The sequence below is a fragment of the Mesoplodon densirostris genome, chromosome 4 (assembly GCF_025265405.1).
Source record: "Mesoplodon densirostris isolate mMesDen1 chromosome 4, mMesDen1 primary haplotype, whole genome shotgun sequence".
NCBI classification, from domain to species: Eukaryota; Metazoa; Chordata; class Mammalia; order Artiodactyla; family Ziphiidae; genus Mesoplodon; species Mesoplodon densirostris.
In genome coordinates, this window is record NC_082664.1 from 79,075,673 (window position 1) to 79,102,157 (window position 26,485).

General features: G+C 41.3%; 1 protein-coding gene across 1 annotated transcript in view; it reads right to left on the bottom strand.

Moving 5' to 3' along the window:
• The window catches only part of RYR3 (ryanodine receptor 3), a 371,986-nt gene that overhangs the window by 320,225 nt on the left and 25,276 nt on the right, over positions 1-26,485 (bottom strand). Inside the window, exon 3 of the mRNA XM_060096078.1 lies at positions 15,166-15,273. Coding sequence (XP_059952061.1) covers positions 15,166-15,273 — 108 coding nt within the window. The remainder of the gene's footprint in view (positions 1-15,165; positions 15,274-26,485) is intronic.

Consider the following 26,485-nt stretch of genomic DNA (forward strand, 5'->3'; position numbering starts at 1 on the left):
TATTCACATGGCTGCTTTCAAAAACCTAGCTTAAATCTAAGTGTTCTTGCTACCAACTAGTTCTTCTGTCAAAGAGAAAAACTTCAGGGTTTTTTTTGAAAAAAAATGTCTCCTCTGCTGATCTGTGAATAGAAGCCAGGACTTGGATAGAAGAGGCACTATCTGATCTATTTTCTCACCATTGTGCAGGGAGTAAATTCATCACACTGACATTGAGAGGATAACCAACTGGGACTGACAGTAACACCAACTAGAGCTGCAAGAAACCACAGCAAATCTTTGTGGGCAAGGGAAGAAAGGCACATTAAAATGGCCCCTGCTATCTATGAGAGGAGGAGGAGAGTGGCTGGCTCAGAAACACCAAGTATGTGTTACAATTTGAAAAAAATTATGCCAAAATAAGCAAAACTAAATCTCAGTTGTGCTGATGTTTGCCTCCTTCAATGGCTGGAGAAAAATCAATCAATCATTTCCCAGTGGGGTTGTGATGTGATGGTTAATATAATACAATGTGATGATTTGGTACAGAAAAGAACACTGTAAACAATGAACTAGCTGAAAAAGAAATAAAGAAAATGATCCCATTTACAATAACATCAAAAAAATAAAATCCTTAGGAATAAATTTAGCCAAGGAGGTAAAAGATTTCTACACTGAAAAATACAAGACATTGATGAAAGTGAAAAAGACACAAATAAATGGAAAGATATCCTGTGTTCATGGATTAGAAGAATTAATATTGTTAAAATGTCCATACTACCCAAAGCCATCCATAGATTCAATACATTCCCAATCAAGATTCCAATGGCATTTTTCATAGACATAGAAAAAAACAATATTGAAATGTGTATGGAACCAAACTGTATTACAAAGATACAATAATCATACCTTTATGGTACTGGCATAAAAAACAGACACATAGGCCAACGGAACAGAATTAAGAGCCCAGAAGTAAACTCATGCATATACCATCAACTAACACTTGACAAGGGAGCCAAGAATACTCTGGAGAAAAGACAGTCTTCTCAATAACTGGTTCTGGGAAAATTGGATATTCACATGTAAAAGAATGATCTTACACCACTCGAAAATTAACTCAAAATGGATAAAAAAAACTTGAATGTATGACCTGAAACCATAAAACTCCTGGTAGGAAATGTAGAGGAAAAAACTCCTCGACATACATCTTGGCAATGATTTTTTGGATATGACACCCAAAGCAAATGCAACAGAATTAAAAATAAACAAGTGGGACTACATCAAACATAAAAACTTCTGCACAGCAAAGCAAACAATCAACAAAATGGAAATGGAAGAAAATATTTGAAAGTCATAGATCTGATAAGAGGTTAATATCCAAAATACATGAAGAACTCAGACAACTCAATAGCAAAAAACTCCAAATAATTCAATTAAAAAATGGGCAAAGGATTTGAAGTGACATTTTTCCAAAGAAGACACATAAAGGCCAAGTATATGAAAAGATGCTCAACATCAGTACTCATTAGGGAAATGATATATCACCTCGTGCTTGTTAGAATGGTTATTATAAAAAAGACAAGACATAGCAAGTGTTGGCAAGGATGCAGAGAAAAGAGAACCCTCGTGCACAGCTGGTGGGAATGTAAATTAGTGTAGCCACTGTGGAAAACTGCATGGAGGTTCCTCAAAAAATTTAAAGTAGAACTACCATATGATCCAACAATTCCACTACTGGGTATTTATCTGAAGGAAATGAAATGACTATGTCAAAGAGATATCTACACCCTCCATGCTCAGTACAGCATCATTTACAATAGTGAAGATATGGAAGCAACCTAAGTGTCCATCAACAGATGAATGGGTAAAGAAGATGTGGTACAATGGAAGACTATTCAGTCATAAAAAGAAGGAAATCCTGCCAGTTGCAACAACATCGATGGACCTTGAGGGCATTATGCTAAGCGAAGTAAGTCAGACAAATACTGTATAATCTACTTGTATGTGGACTCTAAAAAAACCCAAACTCAGGGGCTTCCCTGGTGGCACAGTGGTTAAGAGTCCGCCTGCCAATGCAGGGGACACGGGTTCGTGCCCCGGTCTGGGAAGATCCCACATGCTGCGGAGCGGCTGGGCCCGTGAGCCATGGCCGCTGAGCCTGCGTCCGTAGCCTGTGCTCCGCAATGGGAGAGGCCACAACAGTGAGAGGCCCGCGTACCGCAAAAAAAAAAAAAAACAAAACAGAAAAACAAAACCCCAAACTCATAGAAAATGATATCAGATTTGTGGTTACTAAGGCAAGGAATGGGCAGTAGTGGAATTGGGTGAAGGTGGTTAAAAGGTACAAACTTCACTTACAAGATAAATAAGCCCTGGGGATATAATGTACAACATGATGACCTTAGTAACACTACCGTATGGTATCTTTGAAAGTTGCTGAGAGTAAATTCACAAGGTAAAACAATGTTTTTGTAATTATGTATATGAGGTGATGGATATCACCTAAACTTATCACGGTAATCATTTTACAATATGTGTATGCCAAGTTGGCATGCTGTAGACCAGTGTTGTATACCAATTATATCGCAATTAAACAACAACAAAAAGAATACTGCAATTGATTTCTGCTCTTTATACTCGGAACGATCACTGCTGACTGTGAATCATCCTCAGAAACCTGAAAAAGTAAATATGTTATCTAAAGAGTCTGCAGGGAGAGGGAAAGTCAGAGGAACAGACAGACTGTCTTGAACCAGAGCAGCTAAAAAATTCCTGGTAACTTATCACTGTCTAGTAATTAATATGCATCTATAGCTGTTTACAGTAGCCTAGACTGCATTCTTGAGAGAGCCCGGGACTACCGCAGTCCTATTGTTTCTCCCACTGACATTGACTGAAATCAGCGTAGCTAATAAAGCATGGATTTGTATATCCCTGTTGCCCTACACACCAAAGTGGCTGCCCAGAGGGAACAAAGAACTGGGAAACGGCAGTTGCTCATTCTCTTGGCGACCCAGGTCAATCGCCTGGGGTCAGAGAAGTGTGGCTACCGCAGCTCAGACCTCTCCCAGGCCCTTAGCATCACCCGGGGCTGAGGCCTGCCTGGGGGCAACATGGGAGTAGAAGAGGGAGTTGAATCCACCACAAAGTTTACAACCCTGAGCGGAGCAAGAGGTTCTGAAATGCTAGCATCTTGTTAAATATACACCCTCCATTTTCCCCATTATTGGAAATCTCTGGATGAAATTGGTATAGAAACATGTTATTGGACCCTGTTAAAGGCTGAGAGAAAGAATGTGAATTTGAGATATTGTATTACATCAGGTCATTTTTTCCAAAATTTGTGTAAATCCTAAAATTGGATCAGAGTTTGCCAACAGTCCCTTTAGCAAGCTGACGTGGGAAAATCCCCATGAGGGCAGGAGATAAGATAAAGTTGCCGTGGTTGTAACATGGGGAAACAGTCCTACAAACTACTGGGGCAAAAATGCCAGGTCCTCTGGCTCCTGGAGCTGTGTCCTGAACTGAACACACAACGTAGTGAGTTAACTTAGAGAATCAGCACCATGGATAGCTCTCTCTGATTGCCTGACTAAAGGTGTCTCAAGAATTACAATTCAGTTACCAGTATCCACTAATAAGATAAAATGTAGAGATTTTTGTACTCCAGCAGTAATTCTGAAAATTTCTAATACCAAGTCATAAACTTCAGAAAAGGGACAACTATTTAAAGATATACACATAGCTTAAAAAAAAAAAAAAGGGATGAATTCAACTTACCTTTCTAATACCTCACAAAAGACATGCAAACAGGTGTTTTCAGGAGTGGTCATGCCATGAGTTGCCATCACTGGCCCCAGCACCAACCAGAGAGCAGGACTCAGGGGAGTCAGGAAGAGGAAACACCTCCTCAAGCAAATCCCCAAAGGCTGTTCTTCCGCAGACGCCTGCATGGTGCTGGCCACACTGTCAGAGGCACAGCTCCGAATTCATGCTTAAGAACCACATTCTGGTTCTCCTGCCCACCGCCCTCCACCTTATAAAGGCAGAGGAGCAGCAGAGAAATGGGGCAGGGAACCCAGCCTCTAGCTGCACATCACCAATGGGATGGAAGCGGGTGATTCTTAATAAGGTGCTGACTCCACTTCTCTCCATAACAAAAACAAAAGAGGCACAGCTGGTGCCTGTGAACTCAGAGGCCTCTTCCTTCCATCACGGAGCTAAGACCTGGAGCTATCCACCAAGGAAGATGTGAATAACTACCACCACCAAGGGCACCAACTATCTGGGCTACAAAATCAAAAATTGTTTGTAAATAAGCCAAAGCACATGTGTGGTGTTTGGCTGAAACTATTTAGAACATGGAGTCCACAAGCTGTACATGAGAATACACCTTAGGGGTTCACAAGCTCAAGAACTGGTGCAATTTCAACAACAGGACTAAAACAGATCATCCATGGTTGCCAATCTTACTTTTTGCCCAATAAAGGCATTTATAAAAGAAAGAAAGCTGTCACTTACACTATCACTATAATTTTCAAAAAGAAAGCACACCAACTTTATTACAGTTATAAAATACTAAAAAGGACATAATCATTATGCTAAATGAAATAAGCCAGATAGAGAAAGACAAATACTACTGTATGATAACACTTATATGTGGAATCTAAAAAACACAACGAACTAACAAAAAAGAAGCAGACTCACAGATATTGAGAACAAATTAGTGGTTATCAGCTGGAGGGAGGAGGGGCGATACAAGGTGGGGAAAGTGGGAGGTACAAACTACTGGGTGTAGGATAGACTACAAGGATGTATTGTACAACATGGGGAACATAGCCAATATTTTGTAATAACTGTAAATGGAGTATAACCTTTAAAAATACTATAAGAAATAAATATTTCTTTAAAAGGACATAATCACAGAAAATAAGAAAGGCAGAACTTTCCATCTATGAAGTTTGCTTAATGAAACAATTCATACATTGTCTTTATTTTCCTACTCTTCCTGATGACCTGCAGATTCTTTCTCATGGACAGGCACTGGTCCCGGAAGAGCATCCTAAGATGTTCAGGAGCCACTAATGTAGTTGAGGACCCATGTTGCAGAGGGGTAGAACAAGGCCCAGAGAGCAGCAAGGCCCGAGCCAGAAGGCCCAGCCCCTGCTAGTCTCGCACTTCCCTCCCTCCCATCAGATCCCCCCTCCCCACTCGGTACCAACCTAAGTCTCAGTTACAGGAGACGTTGCAGCTCTATTTACAATAGCTCGGAGATGGAAACAACCTAAGTGTCCATCATCGGATGAATGGATAAAGAAGATGTGGCACATATATATAATGGAATATTACTCAGCCATAAAAAGAAATGAAACTGAGCTATTTGTAATGAGGTGGATAGACCTAGAGTCTGTCATACAGAGTGAAATAAGTCAGAAAGAGAGAGACAAAAACCGTATGCTAACACATATATATGGAATTTAAGAAAAAAATGTTGTGAAGAACCTAGGGGTAAGACAGGAATAAAGACACAGACCTACTAGAGAATGGACTTGAGGATATGGGGAGAGGGAAGGGTAAGCTGTGACAAAGCAAGAGAGTGGCATGGACATATATACACTACCAAACATAAGGTAGATAGCTAGTGGGAAGCAGCCGCATAGCACAGGGAGATCAGCTCAGTGCTTTGTGACCACCTAGAGGGGTGCAATAGGGAGGGTGGGAAGGATGGAGACGCAAGAGGGAAAAGATATGGGAACATATGTATATGTTTAACTGATTCACTTTGTTATAAAGCAGAAACTAACACACCATTGTAAAGCAATTATACTCCAATAAAGATGTAAAAAAACCCCCAAAACAAAAAAAACCCAAGCGTTCTGCCTTTAGCTTTCCTCCTTTTCCTCTGCAGAGCTGGAGGCCCTTTTACCCCATGAACTCCCTACATCTTGTCCTTATTCTTGTTTTCTTTCCATTTGATGCCATTTGGTCATTCCAGATCCTTCCATTGTAAAACCAGATATTAGTAATCATAGGATTGGGACACTGGCTACAGGGTTTTTACTCCAGTGAGGATTAAAGCGCCAGTTGAGGTAAGGGTTTCTCTGGAACCAAGTTAATTTTTCTTTACCAGAATTTCCAAATAGCATAGAATTTCATTAAACTTTCATGAAATGAAAATAAGCTGGAGTTTTTCTAGTTCACTGAGTTTTCCCTACAAATATATAATTTAAACTCCAGTAGCTATTAAAAGTAAATTACACGATCAAAGGAAAAGGCTAATAAATAACTTGAAAGGTTTCTCTTCTCCCAGGATTTCTTGAATTCCAAATGTGCTTCATTTTTAAAAAGGTAAGCAAGGCTCTTAAAATGAAAGATTTCCCCTAATTCAAATATCCCACAATTCGGGACTTAAAAAATTTCTAAAAATGCAGCTGAAATTCATCTCTGCCCCCGCCCCCCACAAACTAGTTATTAAAAAGAAATTCAGCAAAATTTCTCTTCAAAACATCTCACATAAGAATACAACTATTTACCTACTTACTACGCACTGGAGAAAGTGTAAGTACCCCAATCCTGCCTCACTCCTCTAAGAAACTTTAATGAAGATGCTTAAATTTTTTTACAATTAAAATGTAAAGAGCACACACAAACACACACACAAACATATACAACCACTGAAAACTACATTTAGTCCAGCCTTGGGGAAGACACTCAAGCTTTCTAAAACAACTGAGGTCAGTGTGACAGGACTATATTCACAAAGCATTTGAATGTCCATAGCAACAATGAGAAGAATTCCAGGGTTTGTGTAACATCAGCCAAGCTATACGTTATCACATTTGCTAAATAACCCCAAGATCACACAGGCATACTGATTTTAAGCAGGAGGTACTGACTTCAGAATGAAAAAACATTCCACCAAAGAAAAGGCAATTCCACTCAAGCTGAAACACTATATTCAGAAAGAGGGGGTTTGATAGAGTCTGGAGCTTTAAAAATTAATTCTGTGGGTTCTTCACTTGAAAATGCTTCTACTCAGGATATGAATAAATGTAAAAAGCCAGTTAACTTTAATGGTTATTCTTAACTGTTGAAATTAACATTTGATTTTTCTGCTGGTTGACTTTGGGGATGTTGCATGAGAAAGGGAAAATATCCAACTGGCTTCTTCCATTTTTATTATGAATTCCAGCCTTCCGGAGGAGCAGACAGAGCTGGAGTTGCATAATAGGCTAGGCGAGTCTGAAGCACTGAGAAGCTTGGAGTAAGGCAAGGCTGCACACTTCTGTCATCTCACCACCTTGAACCCTATGGCCACAGGCCATCTAGACCATAGTCAGAGGGAAAAAGAATTTTAAAACAATTTTCAATATCTCGAAGGAAAAAGAATGAGTCCACAGGCAAGCCATCCTTGTAATTTCAGAGCAGCAGTTTAACAAGCTTCTTGGCAACAAATTCCTAAGTGTGCAGCCACCTTTAATTCCACCAGATTGAAGTGTGTGGTGTGGTGGTGTTTTTTTAAATTGCAGAAGCACAAAGGATGGAAACTGCCCTGAACACTCACAAGTGAAAAGCCCAGTTCATTACAAATACAGCTGGAGTCAGTTGTCCAGGCAAAGTACATGTACAGTAAAGGAGTGAATCACATACCCATTCCGAGAGGTCACTGAGCTAGCAAAATCCAAAGCAAAACAGTAAGTGGATATTTTAGTGTGTGCCAGTCTTGCTGAAAGCTTTCAAGTCATTTGAGGAAGCTGCTGATACTTACAGTAGAGAAAGACCCCAGTGGGAATAGAGGGTATGAAGTTCCTACCTGGTGAATATTTTGTGATTTTGGCTAGAAGTAAGCAGTGGCATTAGATGTTAAAGTTTGTTTTTACTTTTCCAGTACTGTGCTGATGTCATCAAGAAACTAGCAAGCAAGCAACATGCTGTAGCCGAAATTTGTCTGCAGTTTTTTTTTTTGTAATTACATTTATGCAAGAAAATCCACCCAAGGAAAATGGTCAGTACCCACATCAGAAAGTTTGGAATTTCTTTTTCTTAGAAATTCTGCAAACAATCAATTAGAGTTTTTCTTTTACCAAAGAGGAGTTTTCTTCTTTTACCAAAGAGGAGTTTTCTTACCATGAAGTAAGGTCTTCCAGATGGCAAATTTTAATGAGATATCATGTTATCGAAAGACCAGTTCAACAGTAAAATATGAGTTACTTGCACACGTTTTCATTAGTATTAGCTTATCAGAGAAACATTAAAATCCATTATATCAGCATAAAATTCTAAAATCATAGCCTAACATGAGCGAGAACAGTAAGGAAGGGGAAAGAAAGTGAGAAGAGACATAAGTTTAATGACAATTTGGTCTGTGGAAAAATACATTAAAAACCTTAGTTTGGAGGCCTTTCATTATTGTTTAATTTCTGAAAATAATATCTGGCTCTTTGAAGTTCTGTCGAAACTGCAGAATACATCCCATATTCTTCCAAAAGAAAATTTACAGGAGATTCATGTCTCAAAAAAAAAAATTAAAACTATACTGTCATCACTTAGTGTTTTAGGGTTGATGTTTTGGATGGAGTTTGAAAAAATCCTCTTTGTCCACACCAAGGCAGAAAGAGAATAAATGCATTTATCCATCTACTTAAAATTATGGGAGCCGGGGTCTCCAGAATAACAGCTAATACCAACAGGCTAAAATTTCCACAGCTAATTGGTGATGGGTTATTGCCAATGGGACACACCAGAGGAAGTGAGATGGTGACACTTTTCCATTTTAACTTGGCACATTGCAACCATCAGACAGGAGGAAGTTCTTTTTCATGTTAATGTCTGTCCTATAGAGATGGTGAAACCAAAGCCCAGGGCAGTGAGAGATTTGCCCACAGTTAAACTTCCAGTAGGTGGCAGTACTAGGACTAAACCATCTGACAGCTCTGTCACCAAACAGGCTGCCATGAGCTCTAACAAGCGGCAGGTTTTAAAGAGTAGTTTGGGGTATATAAACCCCTCAAGCTTTTGCATGTAAGAGCAATTTCACCAAATGGGTTTGGTTATTTTGTTAATACAAAAATATTATTTTTTTGTAGCAGGTGTGGATGACCAGCCAAAGGTTAAAAAAATGGAAGCATCCCAAATCAGAATGTTACTTTTCTCCCTTTCAAAAGAAAAAGTAGGATCAAGTCAAACAAGTTAAGAGTTTAATACTGTGGTATCTGGCTCTTGTCCATTAGGCAGTAGGCACAGGTAACATCCACAGGATGAACAACCCGACAGGCGGTGGCACTGGAGAGGGGAGGTCCTGAGTGGGAGCACCGAGGAGGTACTTGGAGAGCTTGATGCAGTGGCTTTTTACCAACTAGTGCAAAGGAAGTTCAGACTTGAACACCTAACAAAGTGATTTTTGGTGCATCCTGTCTACCCTAGCTTTAGGGCATATATGGGCGGGTCCTGGGACTGACATACCGACACATGCAGAAGTGACTTTGTACTTTTTCTCCAAAGGAAATCTTATGTCCTATTTTAAAGGTGTAATTAATGCCCACTGTTAGATTTGACTCATTAAATAATTTCTTTCCTTTATAAAACATCAGTGGGGACCAGGTTTATTTAGAATTGTGTACAGAGTTTCTCCATCAGTCTTGTTCCCTCCCCACATACATACCAAAATAAATTCTCATTCTGGCTCTTTTCTGACAATGATGAAGGGAAGACAGAAACCTCAGAAAATTGAGAGGCTACATCTGGATGATGGGGGTTGTCCCTTCTCTTCTGTAATACAGAAATGATGGTGGGAACTCAGGGTCCCAGGAATAAAAAGGTAAGGCTCCTATTTGCCCTCTTCATTCTGGATGAGTTCGCACAAGATCTCTAAATCTGGGCATAGCCAGAATTCAAACTTTAGACAATGGGCTTCTAATTCCCCTCATCAGCATCTGTTTTGATTTGTTCATTACCTAACCATGTCAGGGGAGATGCATCTTTAGCAGGTTCTTTCTTAATGATGTTGTCACCTTTCTGTGACTAAATTTTCCATGACCTTATAAGATGGATGAATGTCTTGATCTTGGCTACAAGGTAAGTATCTCATGACATGTACTTTAAATAACATTTACATGAATACAGCAAAATGTAAGATTATGCCTCCTTGGCCATTTACAAGGTCACACAACGCCAGGAGGCAACGCCTAGCTTCTCAGAAAGCATTGGCACGTCATCTCTGAGCCTGACAAATGTGCCACCACACATATACATTTCTTTAGCAACTGTGCTGCGTGTAGTATTCCCTATTCTAAAGACAGGGGCAAGTGAAAGGAGCCTGAAGCTCCCCCTAGTGTTAACGGGACCATCTCATAAGTAATAAGGGGAATTAAAGGACCACCTCTCAGTGAGCTTATCCGTGAGACAGATTCTTGCATAAACAGTATCTTTCCAGGTCACATTTCCCAATCAAGTTTAAAAGGCTGAGGGTGTATTTGCATTCTAGATATTTTAGAATCTAAAGTCAAGAGTTATCTTATACAACCGTAACATTAATTCTTCTTACTCGTATATTTTATCTCTTTCTTTTCTTTTCTTTTCTTTTTTTTTTTGCAGTACGCGGGCCTCTCACTGTTGTGGCCTCTCCCGTTGCGGAGCACAGGCTCTGGACACGCAGGCTCAGCGGCCATGGCTCACGGGCCCAGCCGCTCCGCGGCATGTGGGATCTTCCCGGACCGTGGCACGAACCCGTGTCCCCTGCATCGGCAGGCGGACTCCCAACCACTGCACCACCAGGGAAGCCCCTTGTTTTTTAAGTAGTAAAAGTCTGACAGTGATTAAGTCAACTTTTAGAGAAAACCAGAGCCCTTATCAGGAGTGCAGCTGGTAATTGTGTAAATCAAGGCCTTTCATTTTTAAAAGCATTACATTCATTCACATCAAAACCCATTTGTAGTTATTTGGCCCTCGATTTAACATGCACCTGGTCATACAGTGTGGGTCTCTCTTTCCTTTGAGGCATTTGAATATGCCTGAGGATCTGTGACAGGAGGAAGTAGACCAGAGATGAAAAGAGGAACCAATATTCATTTTCACACCCACAGACACCTGTCAGCACTTATTTAATTCTCACCCAACCCTATGAGGGAGGTTGCATTTTGAAGGTGTGGAAAGTCAAGTACAGAAAGGGGAAACAATTTGTCCCAGAGGTCACTCGCTCCAGTTTAGCCTGGACTGAAAACACATCTGCCTAACTCCAAAAACGGAGCTTCTCTCACTACAAATGCTGCTAGGTGTGTATTCAAAGTCATTGCCATAGGATGATGAGGACTGAGGACTCAGAGGGAGATGGTGACATTCTTTTTAGCCCCATGTCCTGCTGAAGGTGGTTGGGGACCTCACATAACGTAGGTTCTATCAATCCAAAATGTGAAAATACCTTAATATTTGTATGCAGGGATTTTACATCAAACTCCAGCTATTGAATTGGCCACAGTGCCAAGCATCCATCTCTTGGTAATATTCCCAGAATAACATCAGATAGCATTTAATCAGTGGTAAAGTGACCCAAGGATGAGTTTAGCGAGGGTGGACTCTGAGGGGCACTGACGTTCTCTGCCCCCAGGGTCTCCTCATCATTCATTCTCCTTTTCAACATAAAGCTGGGTCCCACAGGCTACTGGCTGTAGCTAAGGACAATTCCATAATAAACTCAGTCATTAAACCAAGCTGGACACCTCTGTTTTATTTGCTGGCAAAAGGAGATGCTGCAGAACTGTCAATCCTTGCAAAACGGCTTCTATACGCTCATCAAACAAATAAACAAATAACTCGTCATTTTTTTAAAAAGTTCAGTTGCTGTGCAGCAGTGAACAGACACAAAAGGACCAGTTTATGCCTAGGAGGAAAAATGACCGTCTTCAAAGCAACCCGTTTGGTGGCAGTCATGATCATTAGGGAAAGTAATATCTGTTAAAAAGCAGTAAACGTCTGTTTCCAAACAGAATGGACTGGCATGCAGAGGAGGTGTGAACCCAGTCAAACATCCCCAGGCTCCCCGGAGAGTCATTATGCTCTGTCGTGTTAACTCACTTCCTTCTTGATTTTTCCACTTTTTCTTTTTCTTCCCTGCTGAATATTATCATCTCAAATCAAATTAAGTACTAATAGTAAGTGGGCACAGCAATCACTTCAGAAAAGCAAAACATTCAGGCTCAAGAGGGTATATAAAAATATTATTTCTCATAATAAAGATTGAGAGCCCAGATGGAATTGTGAGAGAGTTTCAAGAACTCTCAGTTATAGCAACTGAAGCTGCTGTTCAGGTAACTAGTGGAGCCACCAACAAATAATAAAATCTAAATCATTTAAAAAGAGTACCCTCTCTTATCTGTACTCCAGCTCTCTTTTCAAATCCCTTTCTCTAGCTCTACGATCTCTAGTTATTAATAATAATAGCAATAATGTATCAAGATGGGAAATAACTGTTGGATTGCTCTTTTCTGTGGTAAAATGGCACAAAACAGCAATAGGACACATTGGGAAATTTCAGAGTCTGACTCAGCATGCTGATTGTTATCCAATGATTTTTTAATATTAAAAATGTCATGGGGCTTCCCTGGTGGCACAGTGGTTGAGAGTCCGCCTGCCAGTGCAGGGGACACAGGTTCGTGCCCAGGTCCGGGAAGATTCCACATGCCGCGGAGCGGCTGGGCCCATGAGCCATGGCTGTTGAGCCTGAGCATCCAGAGCCTGTGCTCCGCAACAGGAGAGGCCGCAACAGTGAGAGGCCCGCGTACCACAAAAAAAAAAAAAAAAAAAAATGTCATGGATAGTTTATTTTGGACTTGATTTTTCAAAGAGAATGGCTCTTCCAATAAGATTTAACATATTGGTTTTTAAATATTATAAATTAAAGATGGCCCCTGAAATATATAATGATATGGAATAAACTTCTGCTATAACATGGCTGGTAATTAAGGTATGTCTTATTCATATGTTCCAAAACTAAGAATTCAATCTTATTAAGTTGGTATTAGTATTGTATTTGGAAAATGAATTGTTATTTATTCTTTTTTAAAAGACAAATCAAGTTAAGACTATTGTTTAAGTTCTCGGCAACAAAGAAGAGCAAGGGTTATAAACAGAACTTTTCAATTTACTTTGTCATCTATAGGATTCCCTGAACTACTCAAACTAAATGGTAAAGAAAAAGAAGTCCTTTGAAATGCACTTTGTGAACAAATAAGATAAGAGAATGCACACAAGATAATTCTCCAGTTAACATAGCTTCTCTCTATCTTCCCAAATTCTATCCTGGGTCATATATTGGCAGGGTCTAGCTGATCTTGGTTGACACTGAAAGTGGTGATATTCCACATCAACCAGGTTTCTCTCACCAAAGGTGTCTGTAAATCATGAGTTAACTATACTGGAAAGAAAAGTGAGCAATTAAAAAGTTCAGTGTTCCACTGAACTGGAAACGTTTGAGGGTATGTACCTAAGGAGGAAAGCATGGGGTACTGAGGTCAGTGTCAGGAGGAGGTGAGCACAGATTTCAGATTTCAGTGAACATCAAAAGAACAAAAACTCACCTGTGTTAATGCTCTAAGGAAAAGCTATTTCAGGTGGCTGATGAAAGCATACTATGCTAAGCCGAAAGAGTAAAGAATCGCAAGTATTGGTGTTAAGGACCCTAGAAAACTAATTAAACATCCTAATTTTATAGATGAGAACACTCTGGCGCCAAGAGATTGGAACACTTATGTAAGATCACATTAAGAGCTGGAAGATGACCCAAATGTAAACATTGGTTCTCTTGAGTCTATGGTCATTGTCTCTTCTACCACCAATGAGACACTTCTTTATGATGTATAAGTTCTTTCAAGTCAAGTAATAAACTGTGCTAGGTCCTGCAAATATTCCTACCTATGTGCAGTATAGGATGCAAAAAATTAGATTTGTAATTATAGTACACAATGGTAGGAACTATTTACTGACTGTTGCTCAAGCAAGGGCACCCATCCTAGACTTATGGGGTCAACAAAGGCTTCTCAGTCGACCTAATATCTAGACTCGTTCCTTGAAGGAGAAGTAAAGATTACATAAAGGAAGAGACAGAGGAGGAGAAAGCTGTTTTACGTGGAGGAAACAGCTGACACATATGATTGGGGGTAAAGAGAGTTGTCGCGTTTGAGGAAGTGAAGGGAATTCAACGTGGTTGGATCACTGAGTGCTTGGGGTGGGGGGGTGAGAGACGGGGCAGGAAAGGTAAGCAGGGCTCACCAAATCCTGAAGGCCTTTATGCCTAGTTAAGGAATTTGGGATTTCTCTTAAGGTAATGGGCAGACAGAGAACTTTAAAACAGTAAAGTGTAGTGATTAGATTTGCATTTTGGAAAGAACATTATGACAGTTGAGTGAAAAAAAAATGATAGGGGACGTAGGCACAGAAGGAATCAAAGCAGTTAGTCTGAGGTAGTAATGCAGAAGATAAAGGTAGTCATCTAATAAAGTATCTAAGGGGGGTGGAGAGGGGTGTTTGGACTTCAGATATACAGGCCATAGAATTAAAATACTTGATGATAAATGAATATAAATAGATGTGGGTCATCAGTGAAAGGGTCAAACATTACTCTGAAGTCTCTGGCCAAAGTCTTGCCTGGGAGACCTTTGGGAGACCATCATCCCTCAGTTGAAGACTTAGAGACAATTTTGCCTACAATAGAAACTCAAGACAGCTTTGTACTTGCTCATCATGAGTCAAACCGTGGAAATCTGGGTACATGTCAAAGATTCTGCATTCTACAGGAAATCCTCTCCAAAATGCTGTAACCTGGTTGTGCTGCACTGAGGCAGTCATAAATCTCTGGTGAGACTTTCCCAAGAAAAAACAACCAACCTAACAGGTACCCACCCCCCCATCCCAAGGCCCTTTCAGCCTCTCCATATTTCCCAGTGGATTATGGGTTCAATGTCCTATGCCCTGTTCAGGCAGCATTAATGGTGATCTATTCTATTTTCTGGTGGAAGTTCGTTAACCCAAAGGAAGCAGAGTTAGGGCTGCTAAGTAAGAGGAATAAGAGGACTGACTCAAGGAAACTGGAAAACTAAGGCTTTCTAGTTCAAAACTGGAGGAATGAATTGAATTGTATACTTTTGGGCTATGGAGTGTCCCAACCCCCACCAAGGACATAATTCAGGTACTCACCCCTTCGCCGCCATTTTCACCTGTGTTGGCAAGCATTTCCTGCAGGGCTCTGACAGAGAGGGACTGTTCCAGTACAAAATTGCAGACGCAGAGATCTGGAGGAACATACTGTGGAAATAAAACCAGAATGAGGATACCTACTCATATCAGTTGGGGATCAGTCACACAATAACATCTCAAGGGCAAAGAGCCTATGAATCAAAGTAACACTTGGATCGATGGATGGATGAATGAGTACAAAAGGTAGCTTTCTCTTTTTTATTCACGTTAAAATGGGTTTCAAGCTGGATTCTAAAGGATGAGGAGAAGAAAAGCCCCAAGTCTCAAGGCAACAGCGACCAAAATGTCAGGATCAGCTTGAGTAATGGTTGGGGGCACACATGGGAGAAGAATACACATCCAGCCTTGCTGAAGGAGAGAAGGCTGATCGACACTGATGTCTGGGTGGGACCAAAGGAAGAAAGTCACTGGGATCTCATCCACAATAATTTGTAAGAGGACAAGACCAGAATAGTGACCAAACACTCAGCAATAGTGACTAAAATAGGGAACCCATTTATTTGTTAAGAAAATCTGGATACCACAGTGTATAAAGAGAGGATTAAGAGCTACATAAATTTAATTCTGAACAAAGAAATTGATGACCCCTACAACAATCATTCTAATTTATTATATGCTCAGGTAATACCATGATATTTTCAAACATTTCTCAAAAACAGACAGCCTTCTCTGCAGATTGACTAGTAATAGCTAACGCTCATTGAGTACTTTTCTGTGCCAGGTATTGTTTTAAGTGCTTTGCTTATATTGGCTCATTTAATCTTCACAATCACTCCATGTATACATACTGTTTATCTCTCAGTTTACAGCAGAGGAAACTAAGGCACAGAGAAGTTAGGTCACCTGCCCAAGGTCATGGCTTACACTTGGGTGAGTTGGATTCAAATCTAGGCACTCTGTCTCCAAATCCATACACTTAACTCTGTTCCTGCTGCTGATGAAAACATTACAGATTTTTTTCACAACTAGACTATTTTCTTTAATAAATTTATTCATTCATTCATTCATTCATTTTTGGCTGCATTGGGTCTTTGTTACTGTGTGCAGGTTTTCTCTACTTGTGGCGAGCGGGGGCTACTCTTTGTTGCTGTGCATGGGCTTCTCATTGCGGTGGCTTCTCTTGTTGCAGAGCACGGGCTCTAGGTGCACGGGCTTCAGTAGTTGTGGCACGTGGGCTCAGTAGTTGTGGCGCATGGGCTTAGTTGCTCCGCAGCATGTGGGATCTTCCCGGACCAGGGCTCGAAGCCACGTCCCCTGCATTGGCAGGCGGATTCTCAACCACTGCGCCACCAGGGAAGCCCTAGACTATTTTCAATCAGCAAAGATTTAAGTTTTATATTTATGCAAAACACAGTGCTTGGTATTGAGAAAGATATAAAGACACGCAAAACAAAATCAATGCTCTTTAGGAGTTTACAATCCGGTTCCATGATACATCATTTTCCTTGGGAATACAGCTTATATTCACCTTGCACACCAAGCCTTTGTTTCCTCTGTGATATTGGCTGAACATTGACACCATCGGAGTAACAGGAATAAGGAATGAGGGCCAGAAGTCACCAACAGCTATGTCTAACACTCGGAGACAGGTAACACTGTTTCTATGGAGCTCCAACTTAAAAGCTAAAAGCAAGCCTGCTATTAAAGCACAGATAGCCCCTCTGATTTTCAACATTTTCATTTTTTAAATAAAGATTATGGAATTGGAGATCTTTAATTTCCCTTTAATTTCCAAGTGTTTGTACCTTCTTCCTCCTCTTCCCCAACCTCAACGCCCTCAAAGATAAAATGTCCCACTTGTTGGACCTGCCCACTCTTCCCCTTTAGTAAAGTTTTAAGACCCCCTTAAGCCAAGAGTGGCTTATCCTATCCTGAAGGCTACTGGCCCATGGGTGACTTACATTTTGCCACATAAATACTTTTCTACTTAGGATCTCTACAGTCAGAAATCCTAAAAACCCAGACTCCCTAGAATTCTGGTGTTACAGGAAATTGCCCAGTTCTCTTTACGAACATGATGTAACCAAGGAGAAACTGTATGTAACATGAGGAGACAACAGCCTTATTTTACATTTCTTGCCGTTGTCAACGTTTGTTCCTGCTGCAGGTAATTAACTCATTTGTATGAGCAAGCAGACGGCTGGTGATGCAGGGCAAGGCTTCACATCAGGAAGTGTTTTTAGAGTACATATCACATCATTACAAGTACCAGACAATAATATGATATAGCATTTCCCTAAAGACCATATGCCATAAATATATATAGTCTGACTCAGTCACCCAAAAGATGATGTCACCTCAGAAGATTTTACAGAGGTTTTTTTCCTACCACATCTTGGTCTATCTGGATCTCATGTCACCAGAATAGGAAGCAAAAAGAGCTAGGGTTTGAGTGTGTCCACTTCCTCCTTCACTTCACTAGAGTATGCGATTTGGAGATTTCTCTATTCAGGAATGTCTACGGGTATCGCTGGTACTTAAAAGGGTGTGTTTTGGCCAATCAACTGAACGACCCCAATATTCACGCTCACTTTTACAAGAACCCTATTTAGCCCAGTCTCTTTAAGACAGAAACCTTCACAGCTCCAAGTGCTAGAGATCCTGTCCTTATACGAGATTGTGTGATTCTGTCAGCTCTCTTTCCTCCTGTTCTGGTTTGCTTGGACAGGGATAGGCGTTCTCCCCCGGCGATGCCATCCCCCATCCTGATAGAGGACCACGGATACCAGACACGAGGCATGCTCCAATTACATTTTTCTTTTCCCTCCAGATATTAAAAGTCCCAAGGTGATCGTGATTTAATTCCTGGTACACATGGGTACATTTACAGAGGGAGAGTGAGCATGTGAGGGGAAGCATCTCATATGGGAACTGTATCTGCCACTAGTTTACATAGTTTCCTTACAGTTTAGTTTTTCTTCCTCTAGAGTGTGGTCCTGCCTGGACTCTCCATGCTCAGGGATGAGGTCACATCACTCCAAGAGCAGGCAGAACAACATGTGGGCAGCGGCAGGGGAGGGAACAGGGCAACAGGACTATCTGGAGGAAAACAAAATGCAGCTAGCAACTTGTGACATGGAGTGCAGAGCACAGAGCCATCTGACCTGCTCCACCAGCTGCCATCCTTAATTAAACTCCACACCGGCCTGAGCTCCCACCTCCACATTTCCCAAGAATGAGCCAAGGCCACTGGTCCATCAAAGCTAATTTGTTTGCAGCATGAGAGTTCCCCTAGGAGGCCGGCTCATTGTCTCTGTGCTCTGGAGCCTGTGCCTCGGTCACTGCCTGGCAGGCGTGAGGCACGTGTTTGATGATTCTCAGCACGGAGAGAAGGGCTCTGTTGACATCTGTTCTGAAATAGCTCCTCATCACTCTCCCCAGCCCTGTCCTCAACCTAGAGAAGCACCATATTTCCAAATGTCCTACAGAAAACCTTGAGATGCTAGGGCTCTGCATAAGCCAGGAACTAGGTATTCATTTAACCCCACTATGTAGAAAACAGTGAAAGGGAAGGCCTATGGACCCTCCATGTTCCATAAATCTATGTTAACATATACCTCGCTGCACTCGAAGTATTTTTCTGGGGCTTACTAAGTCCAAGAAGGTAGGAATTTAACACTCCTGTTATTGGATTCATTTAGCATTTTTCTACCTAGCACCCCACAATGTACACTCACCAGGGTACTAGTTTGTACGAGGCAATCCTTCAGGGAAATGAAGAGAAGAAATAGTTAACAGAAACAGGGCTGTTCTCCCTCCATTATGCTGTTAACCACAGTCGCTGTGGCTTATATAGTTCTTCATGCAATGCAGTCTGTTTCCCTAGATTGTGGGTATCTTGCAAAATCTGTGTCTCACTCTACTTTTGCTATCCTTAGTAGACAGAACAGCAAGTGCTCAACTCAAGCCTTCTTGAGCTGACTCTCCGTGTCCTAGACTATCCGAGAGTATGTGACTGATGGTAGCTGTGGTTGCAGCACTGAGCATGCACTTGCCTGTTGAGCCCCTTCCCCAAGCCTCCTGCTTAAGATTCAAGGGACCCTTCTTCTCTCATTGTCATGGGTCTCCTCCCACTTCTCTGTTAGCCCATCTGGCTCTCATACAGCCACGCCTCAATAATATACCCTGTAAGTGCAGCAATGGCTTTGAATGAAAAGCAATATAGGTTATATTGGTTAAGAGCGAACCCTCTAGCACAGGATTGCCTGAGGTCCTATCTCTGTTGAACCGCTTATTAGCTGAATGACGTTAGGTAGATAACTTAGTCTCTTTGCCTCAGTTTCCTTACCTGTAGACATCTAATAGTACCCACTTCTCAGAATAAACTAATTTTTTATATTTAAAGAACTTATGATACGGTCTGGCACACAGTAAGTACTCAATACATGTCAAATGTCCACACAGGGCAGTGAAATCCACACATCAATAACTCACTTAAATGTTTATGCATATATCTACTATTTTTGAAGTTCTTATTTTGTGTAAGGATAAGGCAAAATCCCTGCTCTTCAAGGTTGTGTGGTCTCGTGGAGTATTGGGGAAGCAAATGGAAAACTTCCAAAGTATGATTCAAAAGGCCCATAGGTGGGTAAGGAAGCGTGAGGAAACACCCAGAGTTGAACAGGGCTGGAGTAGAGAGAATGGGAGGGGGAGGGGAACAAGCAAAGGGGGGTGAGAAGTGAGGCTGAGAAAGAAGTAGGTGCTAGACTGAGGGTCTTGAGTCACCCTGCCAAGGATTTTGGACTCTGTCTTCAGTGCAATAGCCTACATTCAAGGAAGCGACCAAATCAAATGTGCATCTTTGAAAGATCACTGCAGGTCTCGTGTGAAGTAGGCTAGACCAAGGCAGAGAAACTAGCTAGGAAGTTGTTGCAATAAACTGGTTACAAGGGGACAATGGCATGAATTAAAATAATGGTAGTCAAAATGGAGATAAAGCAGTGAATTTGAAAAATCTTCAGAAGTTAAGAGAGAGAAGATCTGGTGACTAATTGGACGTAGGAGAGGAGTGGAAGCTAACCAGTGTTTCTATCGGATGGAAAAAGAGTGCAAAAAAGAATTCAGGAAGAACAAGCCACACCAAGGGTCAAAAGTACCATGAAGACAGTAATTGCACTCGGCAAATTTTCCCTGGATCTCCATTTGGGCAACAGAATGATGATGGGAGAGCAAAGTCTCTGTGATGATGTAGTGGTATCCCTGCAGGTGTCAGCAGAGGGAGGCTCACCTGGGAGAAGAGGAGGAACCTGAGAGAATGACACATGTTCTCCACAAAAGGAGAATTCCTGGAGACCCAGCAACCAAAGTCAGCCCAAGTAACCTTACTTCCCTTTCCCATGCCCATTAGGCAGTCAGCCAATATTTAGAGAACCTAACAGTATGCATGCAGTATTGTACTAGCTGCTGTGGGGAACAAAAGAGAAAAGACGCGGTTTCTATCCTTTAAGGAATTCTTAAGCTATTTGAAGAGACAGATCTACCATAGATGAGACTTTATGAAACAATAAAAAAGTTTACATTCAATGCTAAATTGGAGAGTATGAGTTATAGGTCTTACAGGACCAAGAGGCCTCTCAGCCATGTTGAGATGGGGAAAGGCCAGCCCAGGCTGGAGCGTGGCCTAAAGAGGGTTTACGTGGGCAAGTAGCTCCTGGCACAGAGCCAGAACTCAAATTTTTGTTTAATGAATGAACAAGATGGGGAGAGTTATCCTTCCATTTCCTTGTGTGGATTCTTCCCTTCTGTTTAAAATTCCATTCGTTGAAGCAGCATTTTTAAGTTATAGGCTTTCCAGAACCTCTGTCCTTACTTCCCTTTGCTTTTTCACCTAATTCACCATCCCCCCAACTCACCTCCATGGGCACTATGTCTGCTGGCAAGAGGCAGAGCTGGACTCTGTCCCCAGTGGTCTGGCTTCTTCATGCCTTGTTTGTTCCATTTCACCACAGTGCCTCACACAGGACTGATAACCATCTCCCTATGATGGCTCAATGCAGTCCTACTCAAGGACTATGGATGAGAAGACTTCCCAAGCCCTTGGGGGCAGAAAGTTATTCTCTCCTCCAGAAAATGTTCCAGGTCAATCTGGCCCCACTAGGTACAGTGTGGCATTGGATAAGACCAACTTTCTATGGGTGAGCATCAGGATGGCTAGAGATGGGACATGGTAGCTTGTATTTCAGAAGCTTTAAGCACTTCACAGACATGATCTCATCCACCTACAGCAGACATGAGCTCATTTGTGGACTGCCTCTCTGTTATTGATAATACATAATTATTTGTATTGTGTTTATACTTCCAAGGTTAACCAAACTAACACCTACATCTCATCCCAAGCAAGTTCTAAGTATTTATGTAGTTAAGCACCTTTTAAATCTACCTTTGTCACCTCTGCTAAGTTTTTGATAGGTTATAATGAAGAAAGTTATATAGTGAATATTTAAACCTGAAGCTGATGCCCAGTCTCTGTATTTCTATAAAAATAGTTGGTGGCTTTACAACTATTTTACAGGTGGGTCAACTGAGATACAAAGGAATTAGGTAAAACTTATATGGGCAAGTGGAGAAGTAAGAATAGAATTCATATATACATTTTAAATGTATCTATTTACCTATCTATATAATTGTAGCAGGTACTGTACTAAATCCTTTATAAATATTATCTCATTTAACTCTTCCATCAACTCTTTTAGCAAAAAGATTATAGATAGACAGTTTATAAATGAGAAAACTGAGACTCAGAAAGGTTGAAACACTTCCCCACAACCACATGCTGAGAATAGCATTTAAATCAGGAATTCCAAACTCAACGTTTTCTGATACTGTGTCAATATTCCTGAAGAGAAGATTCTCATCCTTATACCAACATTGTGTTGTGGAACTCTAATTCTACTAGGCTACCTCCTCCCAATTCTTTTTTTTTTTTTTTTCCCACACCGAGCAGCATGTGGGGATCTTAGTTTCCCAACCAGGAATTGAACCCGTGCCCCCTGAAGTGGAAGCACGGAGTCTTAACCACTGGACCACCAGGGAAGTCTCCTCCCAATTCTTATACTTTAATAATTTAAGGACTTCATATTAGGCTCTTGACTATCTCAGGAAGAGTTCTCTACTCTGGAATGGCTACTGCAAAGATTATGGGCTGCAGTTTGTGGGACTATCGGGGCTCAAGAGCTTTCTAAAATTGAGATTCCTGGCAAGCAAGCTCATTTCCATCTTTATGCAGTTCTGAAATCTGAAACCAACTTACCACGTAAGCTCTCTCTTCCAAAAAGCAATTCAACTCTGGGCATGAAGGGGCAAGTTTCCACCAAGGACATAAATGTGGAGATTTTAAACATGTGTACATCCAGATTTTAAACATATCGAGGGAAGAGACTTTGCTTACCTGTGTTAAAAGTTATCATGAAACAAGTTTAAAATGTATAAAACCCCGCTTAAGTTTTTAAAAAATATATTTTGCTATGGAAAAGGATCTTTCAGAAAGGTCTTTCTGAAAATATATACAGAAGCTATTCAAAACATTTGAGTTCCAATTTTTGCCTGAACTTTGCTAACAAAAACCATTATATGTAAACAGTAAGGCACACAGAATTTAAACTTATAGCTGGAAAACATTCCTTTTGGGAGGAGAGGAGAAAGATTCTATTATCTTTTAAAGGAATGAAGTGAAGAAGGTGCCTTCTGATGCCCGAGGAATCAACCACAGGAAGGCAACGCTCTCAGTATCCCCCAGTCTCTTGGCGGTTCTTCATTCTAGGGAACAGTGAGCATCCCTGGAAGGACTGACAGCTGTGGAAAATCACTACCACAGCACAAGGAGACTTACTAAGCAAAATCACTCACGGTCATGAGCAGAACAACTGAAGCATCTGATGCCATGTTGACCTGAGGTTTACTCCAAGAAAGAGGGAGTATTCAGAAGGAAAGGGATGGAGTAAGTTGATTATGCATAAGGGAGAGGAAGATTACCAAGTTACAGAAAGCTGCTGATATTTAAAAAAATAAAAATAAAAAGCTTCTACTAGGGAGTTAAATATTTACTTGAGCAGAATACTTGCTGAAACACTCCCTACGTGAGCGAGGAGCCACTGCCACCTAGAAGCAGGAAATCCAAATTGCAGGACAAATATCCTTTGACAAAAGTCCTGCCAAGAAATACCAGCCCAAAGTGATAAAGAACTAAAAACACCCACAATCACTGTTTCTTTGCCTCATCCCTCAAATGCCCAGATATTGGCTGTTTAATTCACACTGATCCACGGATCCATTACAGTCTAGCTTCTCATAGGGAGAATGCTTATTAATTCAAGTAAGAGCCACACTTGCAACATCAACTATCCTTTTGATGATGCTCAGAGATTTCTCACAAGAGGTAACACAAATAAGCTTGTTTTGGAAGCGTGAATGCAGAAGCACAGTTGGCCCAAGAATCTCCTGGGCAAGGCTGCTAACATTTCAGATTCCTGGCATCCTTCTCCAGGTGGTAGTTTAAAAGAACCTCCCAGGTGATTCTGAAGCAGGATGTCTCTGACCCCAATTTGAAAGATACTGTAGAGTAACTGGACCAAACAAGTAAAGTCAGGTCCCTGGACAGTAACTGATTCTTACTCTAGATCGTTCATTAAGCGAGTTCAATTCATCAAAATATAAGAATTTCTTTCAAATGAATAACCCAATAATTTGAAATCCACATAATTGTTGTTGTTATGATCTTGCCTGCTATGGCCCCAACCAAAAGTAATGCTGAGGTACCCTGGACGCCTCTATTCTGCAAGCATCAGTTGTTTCTGGTACATAGGAAGAATGTCACCAAGAGCCTGGCAAAAATCAGTGCTGTGAAGCTTGTGTTCTTTAAAATAAGGAAGAAGGGGCAGCCAAAGAATCAGAGTCAAAATGCTGGGCAGCTGGCTTGTAAAGCTGCCTGCTGGGAAAATGCATAACTCACAGGCTGGATGGTTGATTTGGGTCTTGATTGAGCCAAGTTTTGCCACCCTGCCTGGCGTGGCCGGCATGTAAAATAACAAAGGTGCCAAAAGGTAGAAATGTGGAACACTTGCACCTGGAAAAAACAAACTGTGCGGAGGAGCAGCAAACAATACCTACTGTTTATAGACAGAGATAGCGGAAACAATGACTCTTTGTACGGCCCTAAAAAAATACGGTCATAAATTAAACTCTAGCTTAATGAGTAGCACAGGTAATACAAAAAGCTCTGTGGTAAGGAGTAGGACCCTAATTTGCTAGAGTTCAATGGAATCTACTGTGAGAAACTGAAGTTGTTATTCCAAAGAGCTTACATATTGGGAAAAAAAAGCAGAGCTCAGGAAAGAGGAAAGGCAGCATGTCAGTAAGAAGATGAAACCAGCATGTGTGTTCCATGTGCCATGAATAAATTAGGGGTACCAGCCTCAGCAAGAGGAACAGCACAGGGTACAGGATGGTGGAGTCGGAACGAGGTGTGATAGGCAGAAATATCAACAGATGAGATCAAAGCTGAGGGGGGCGGACTGGCAGGAAAGCCTAGTCTCAACCTAATGTTTGTGTTTTAGTCTCGAGCTTGGCTTCCTTTAGTTTTGGTGGGAGGAACACTGACCAGCAGTGTACCACCCTCATATTCCTTGGCAATTCCACTCGCCCTCTCCTCCCTTTTGAGAAATGACGTGGTTGTCAGAGAATTTAGAAACCATGGCAAAGCTTTTCTCCATGGCAAGGCACTTCTCCATTTTCTCCAGCAGCTTCAGGAGGGGACAATGTGTGTCTCTTGGCCTCTCATCGCATACAGGAAGGGGAAGATTGAGGAAAGCCTTCTGAGGCTCCCACAAGAGAAGAGAAAATGCCAAGCTCAACTAAAGGCTGATGGAACAGAGACACTGTGTACGCGATGGCAGTTCTGTTCCCTTAGGTGCAATGATCACCACTATTATTATCAGGAAGAACGTCCTGTGTACTGAGTCCTGCTTGACTACAGTATCAGCTCCATGAGGCTCTGGATCTGAAGTGGATAAAGCTCGGGGTGCCAAAGGGCAAGGACAACAGCTTGGCTTCCAAATGGTTTGAATTTTTTTTCCCAATGCCTCCTTCCCACTCTCAGATTGAATCCAAATTCCAATGTGCAAATGCAGTTTTTACTTTTTGTCCCCTCCATGGAATTTTTGTTTTGGAAAAAATAAACATGTCACTATAAACTAAGTTCTGGATTCAAATTTTTTCTTTTGGCAGGAGTATATGGAGAGACGTTCATAAAAGTTTCCGTTTTAAAAAGGCTTTGTGGAAATAAATAACAGTTATAAATACTTTTCTCCAATATGGAAAAAGTCCTCCTATATCCTACCCCCTTCAACTGCCTCATAGTGTCTGAGCTAAACTACTACACTAGATATTTACATGTGCAAGGATTAGTATCACACGCCCCCATTTACAAGGGCGCATGTAATATTCAATACAGATATTTTAAAACATGTATACTGGAGAGGGATTTAACACTGCCAGTCAGAAGTAGCTGCATGAGTTAAAAATGTTCACTTAATAATAAACACTGCTTCAGAGGAGTGGGCTATATCTACTTCAGTAGTGCCATCCTTACCAGGAAGCATTCCAAGTATGAAGGATGAACAAACATCAAAATGCTCATTCAACTGTGGAGACGTGTTGGGTTCCATTCTCTCCAAACCGTCTCCCATTGAAGTCACCGATACCTTTCACTCAAGTTGTGAGCCAGCTTTGATAAACACAAGAAAACCAGTAGGAGACTCAGTCTCTTCCTATTTGAACCCAACCCATCACTCAGCATCTGGTGAAGGTGACCAGGAAATACCATGTCAAATACTGCCTCTGCCCAACGATCCAAGTTCATGTGACAGAGCCTTCACTTCAGTTCCCTTCCTTATCTGCGCTAGACAACTAACCCAGGTGAGTGAGGTTTCACATCAACAATGAGGACAGGAAATAGGTGTTGCAGGGCAGATTACTCAGGAGGGAAGGGGAGAGGAAAAACCTCATCAGGAGTTACCTCCAATACACAATGGTTGTGTCAACTTGGTGCCATGAGAGAGAATGAACACACTGATAGAAGCTGAAAGAGCAATGCCACACCTCAGAAAGGAAAGTCCTTGCTCATGATGACCCAAGATAAGTTTGTCAGACCTTATGAAGATAAATGTCTCAAATTAGGACATCCCTGGTGGGGCAGTAGTTAAGAACCTGCCTGCCAATGCAGGGGACACAGGTTCAGTCCCTGGTCTGGGAAGATCCCACATGC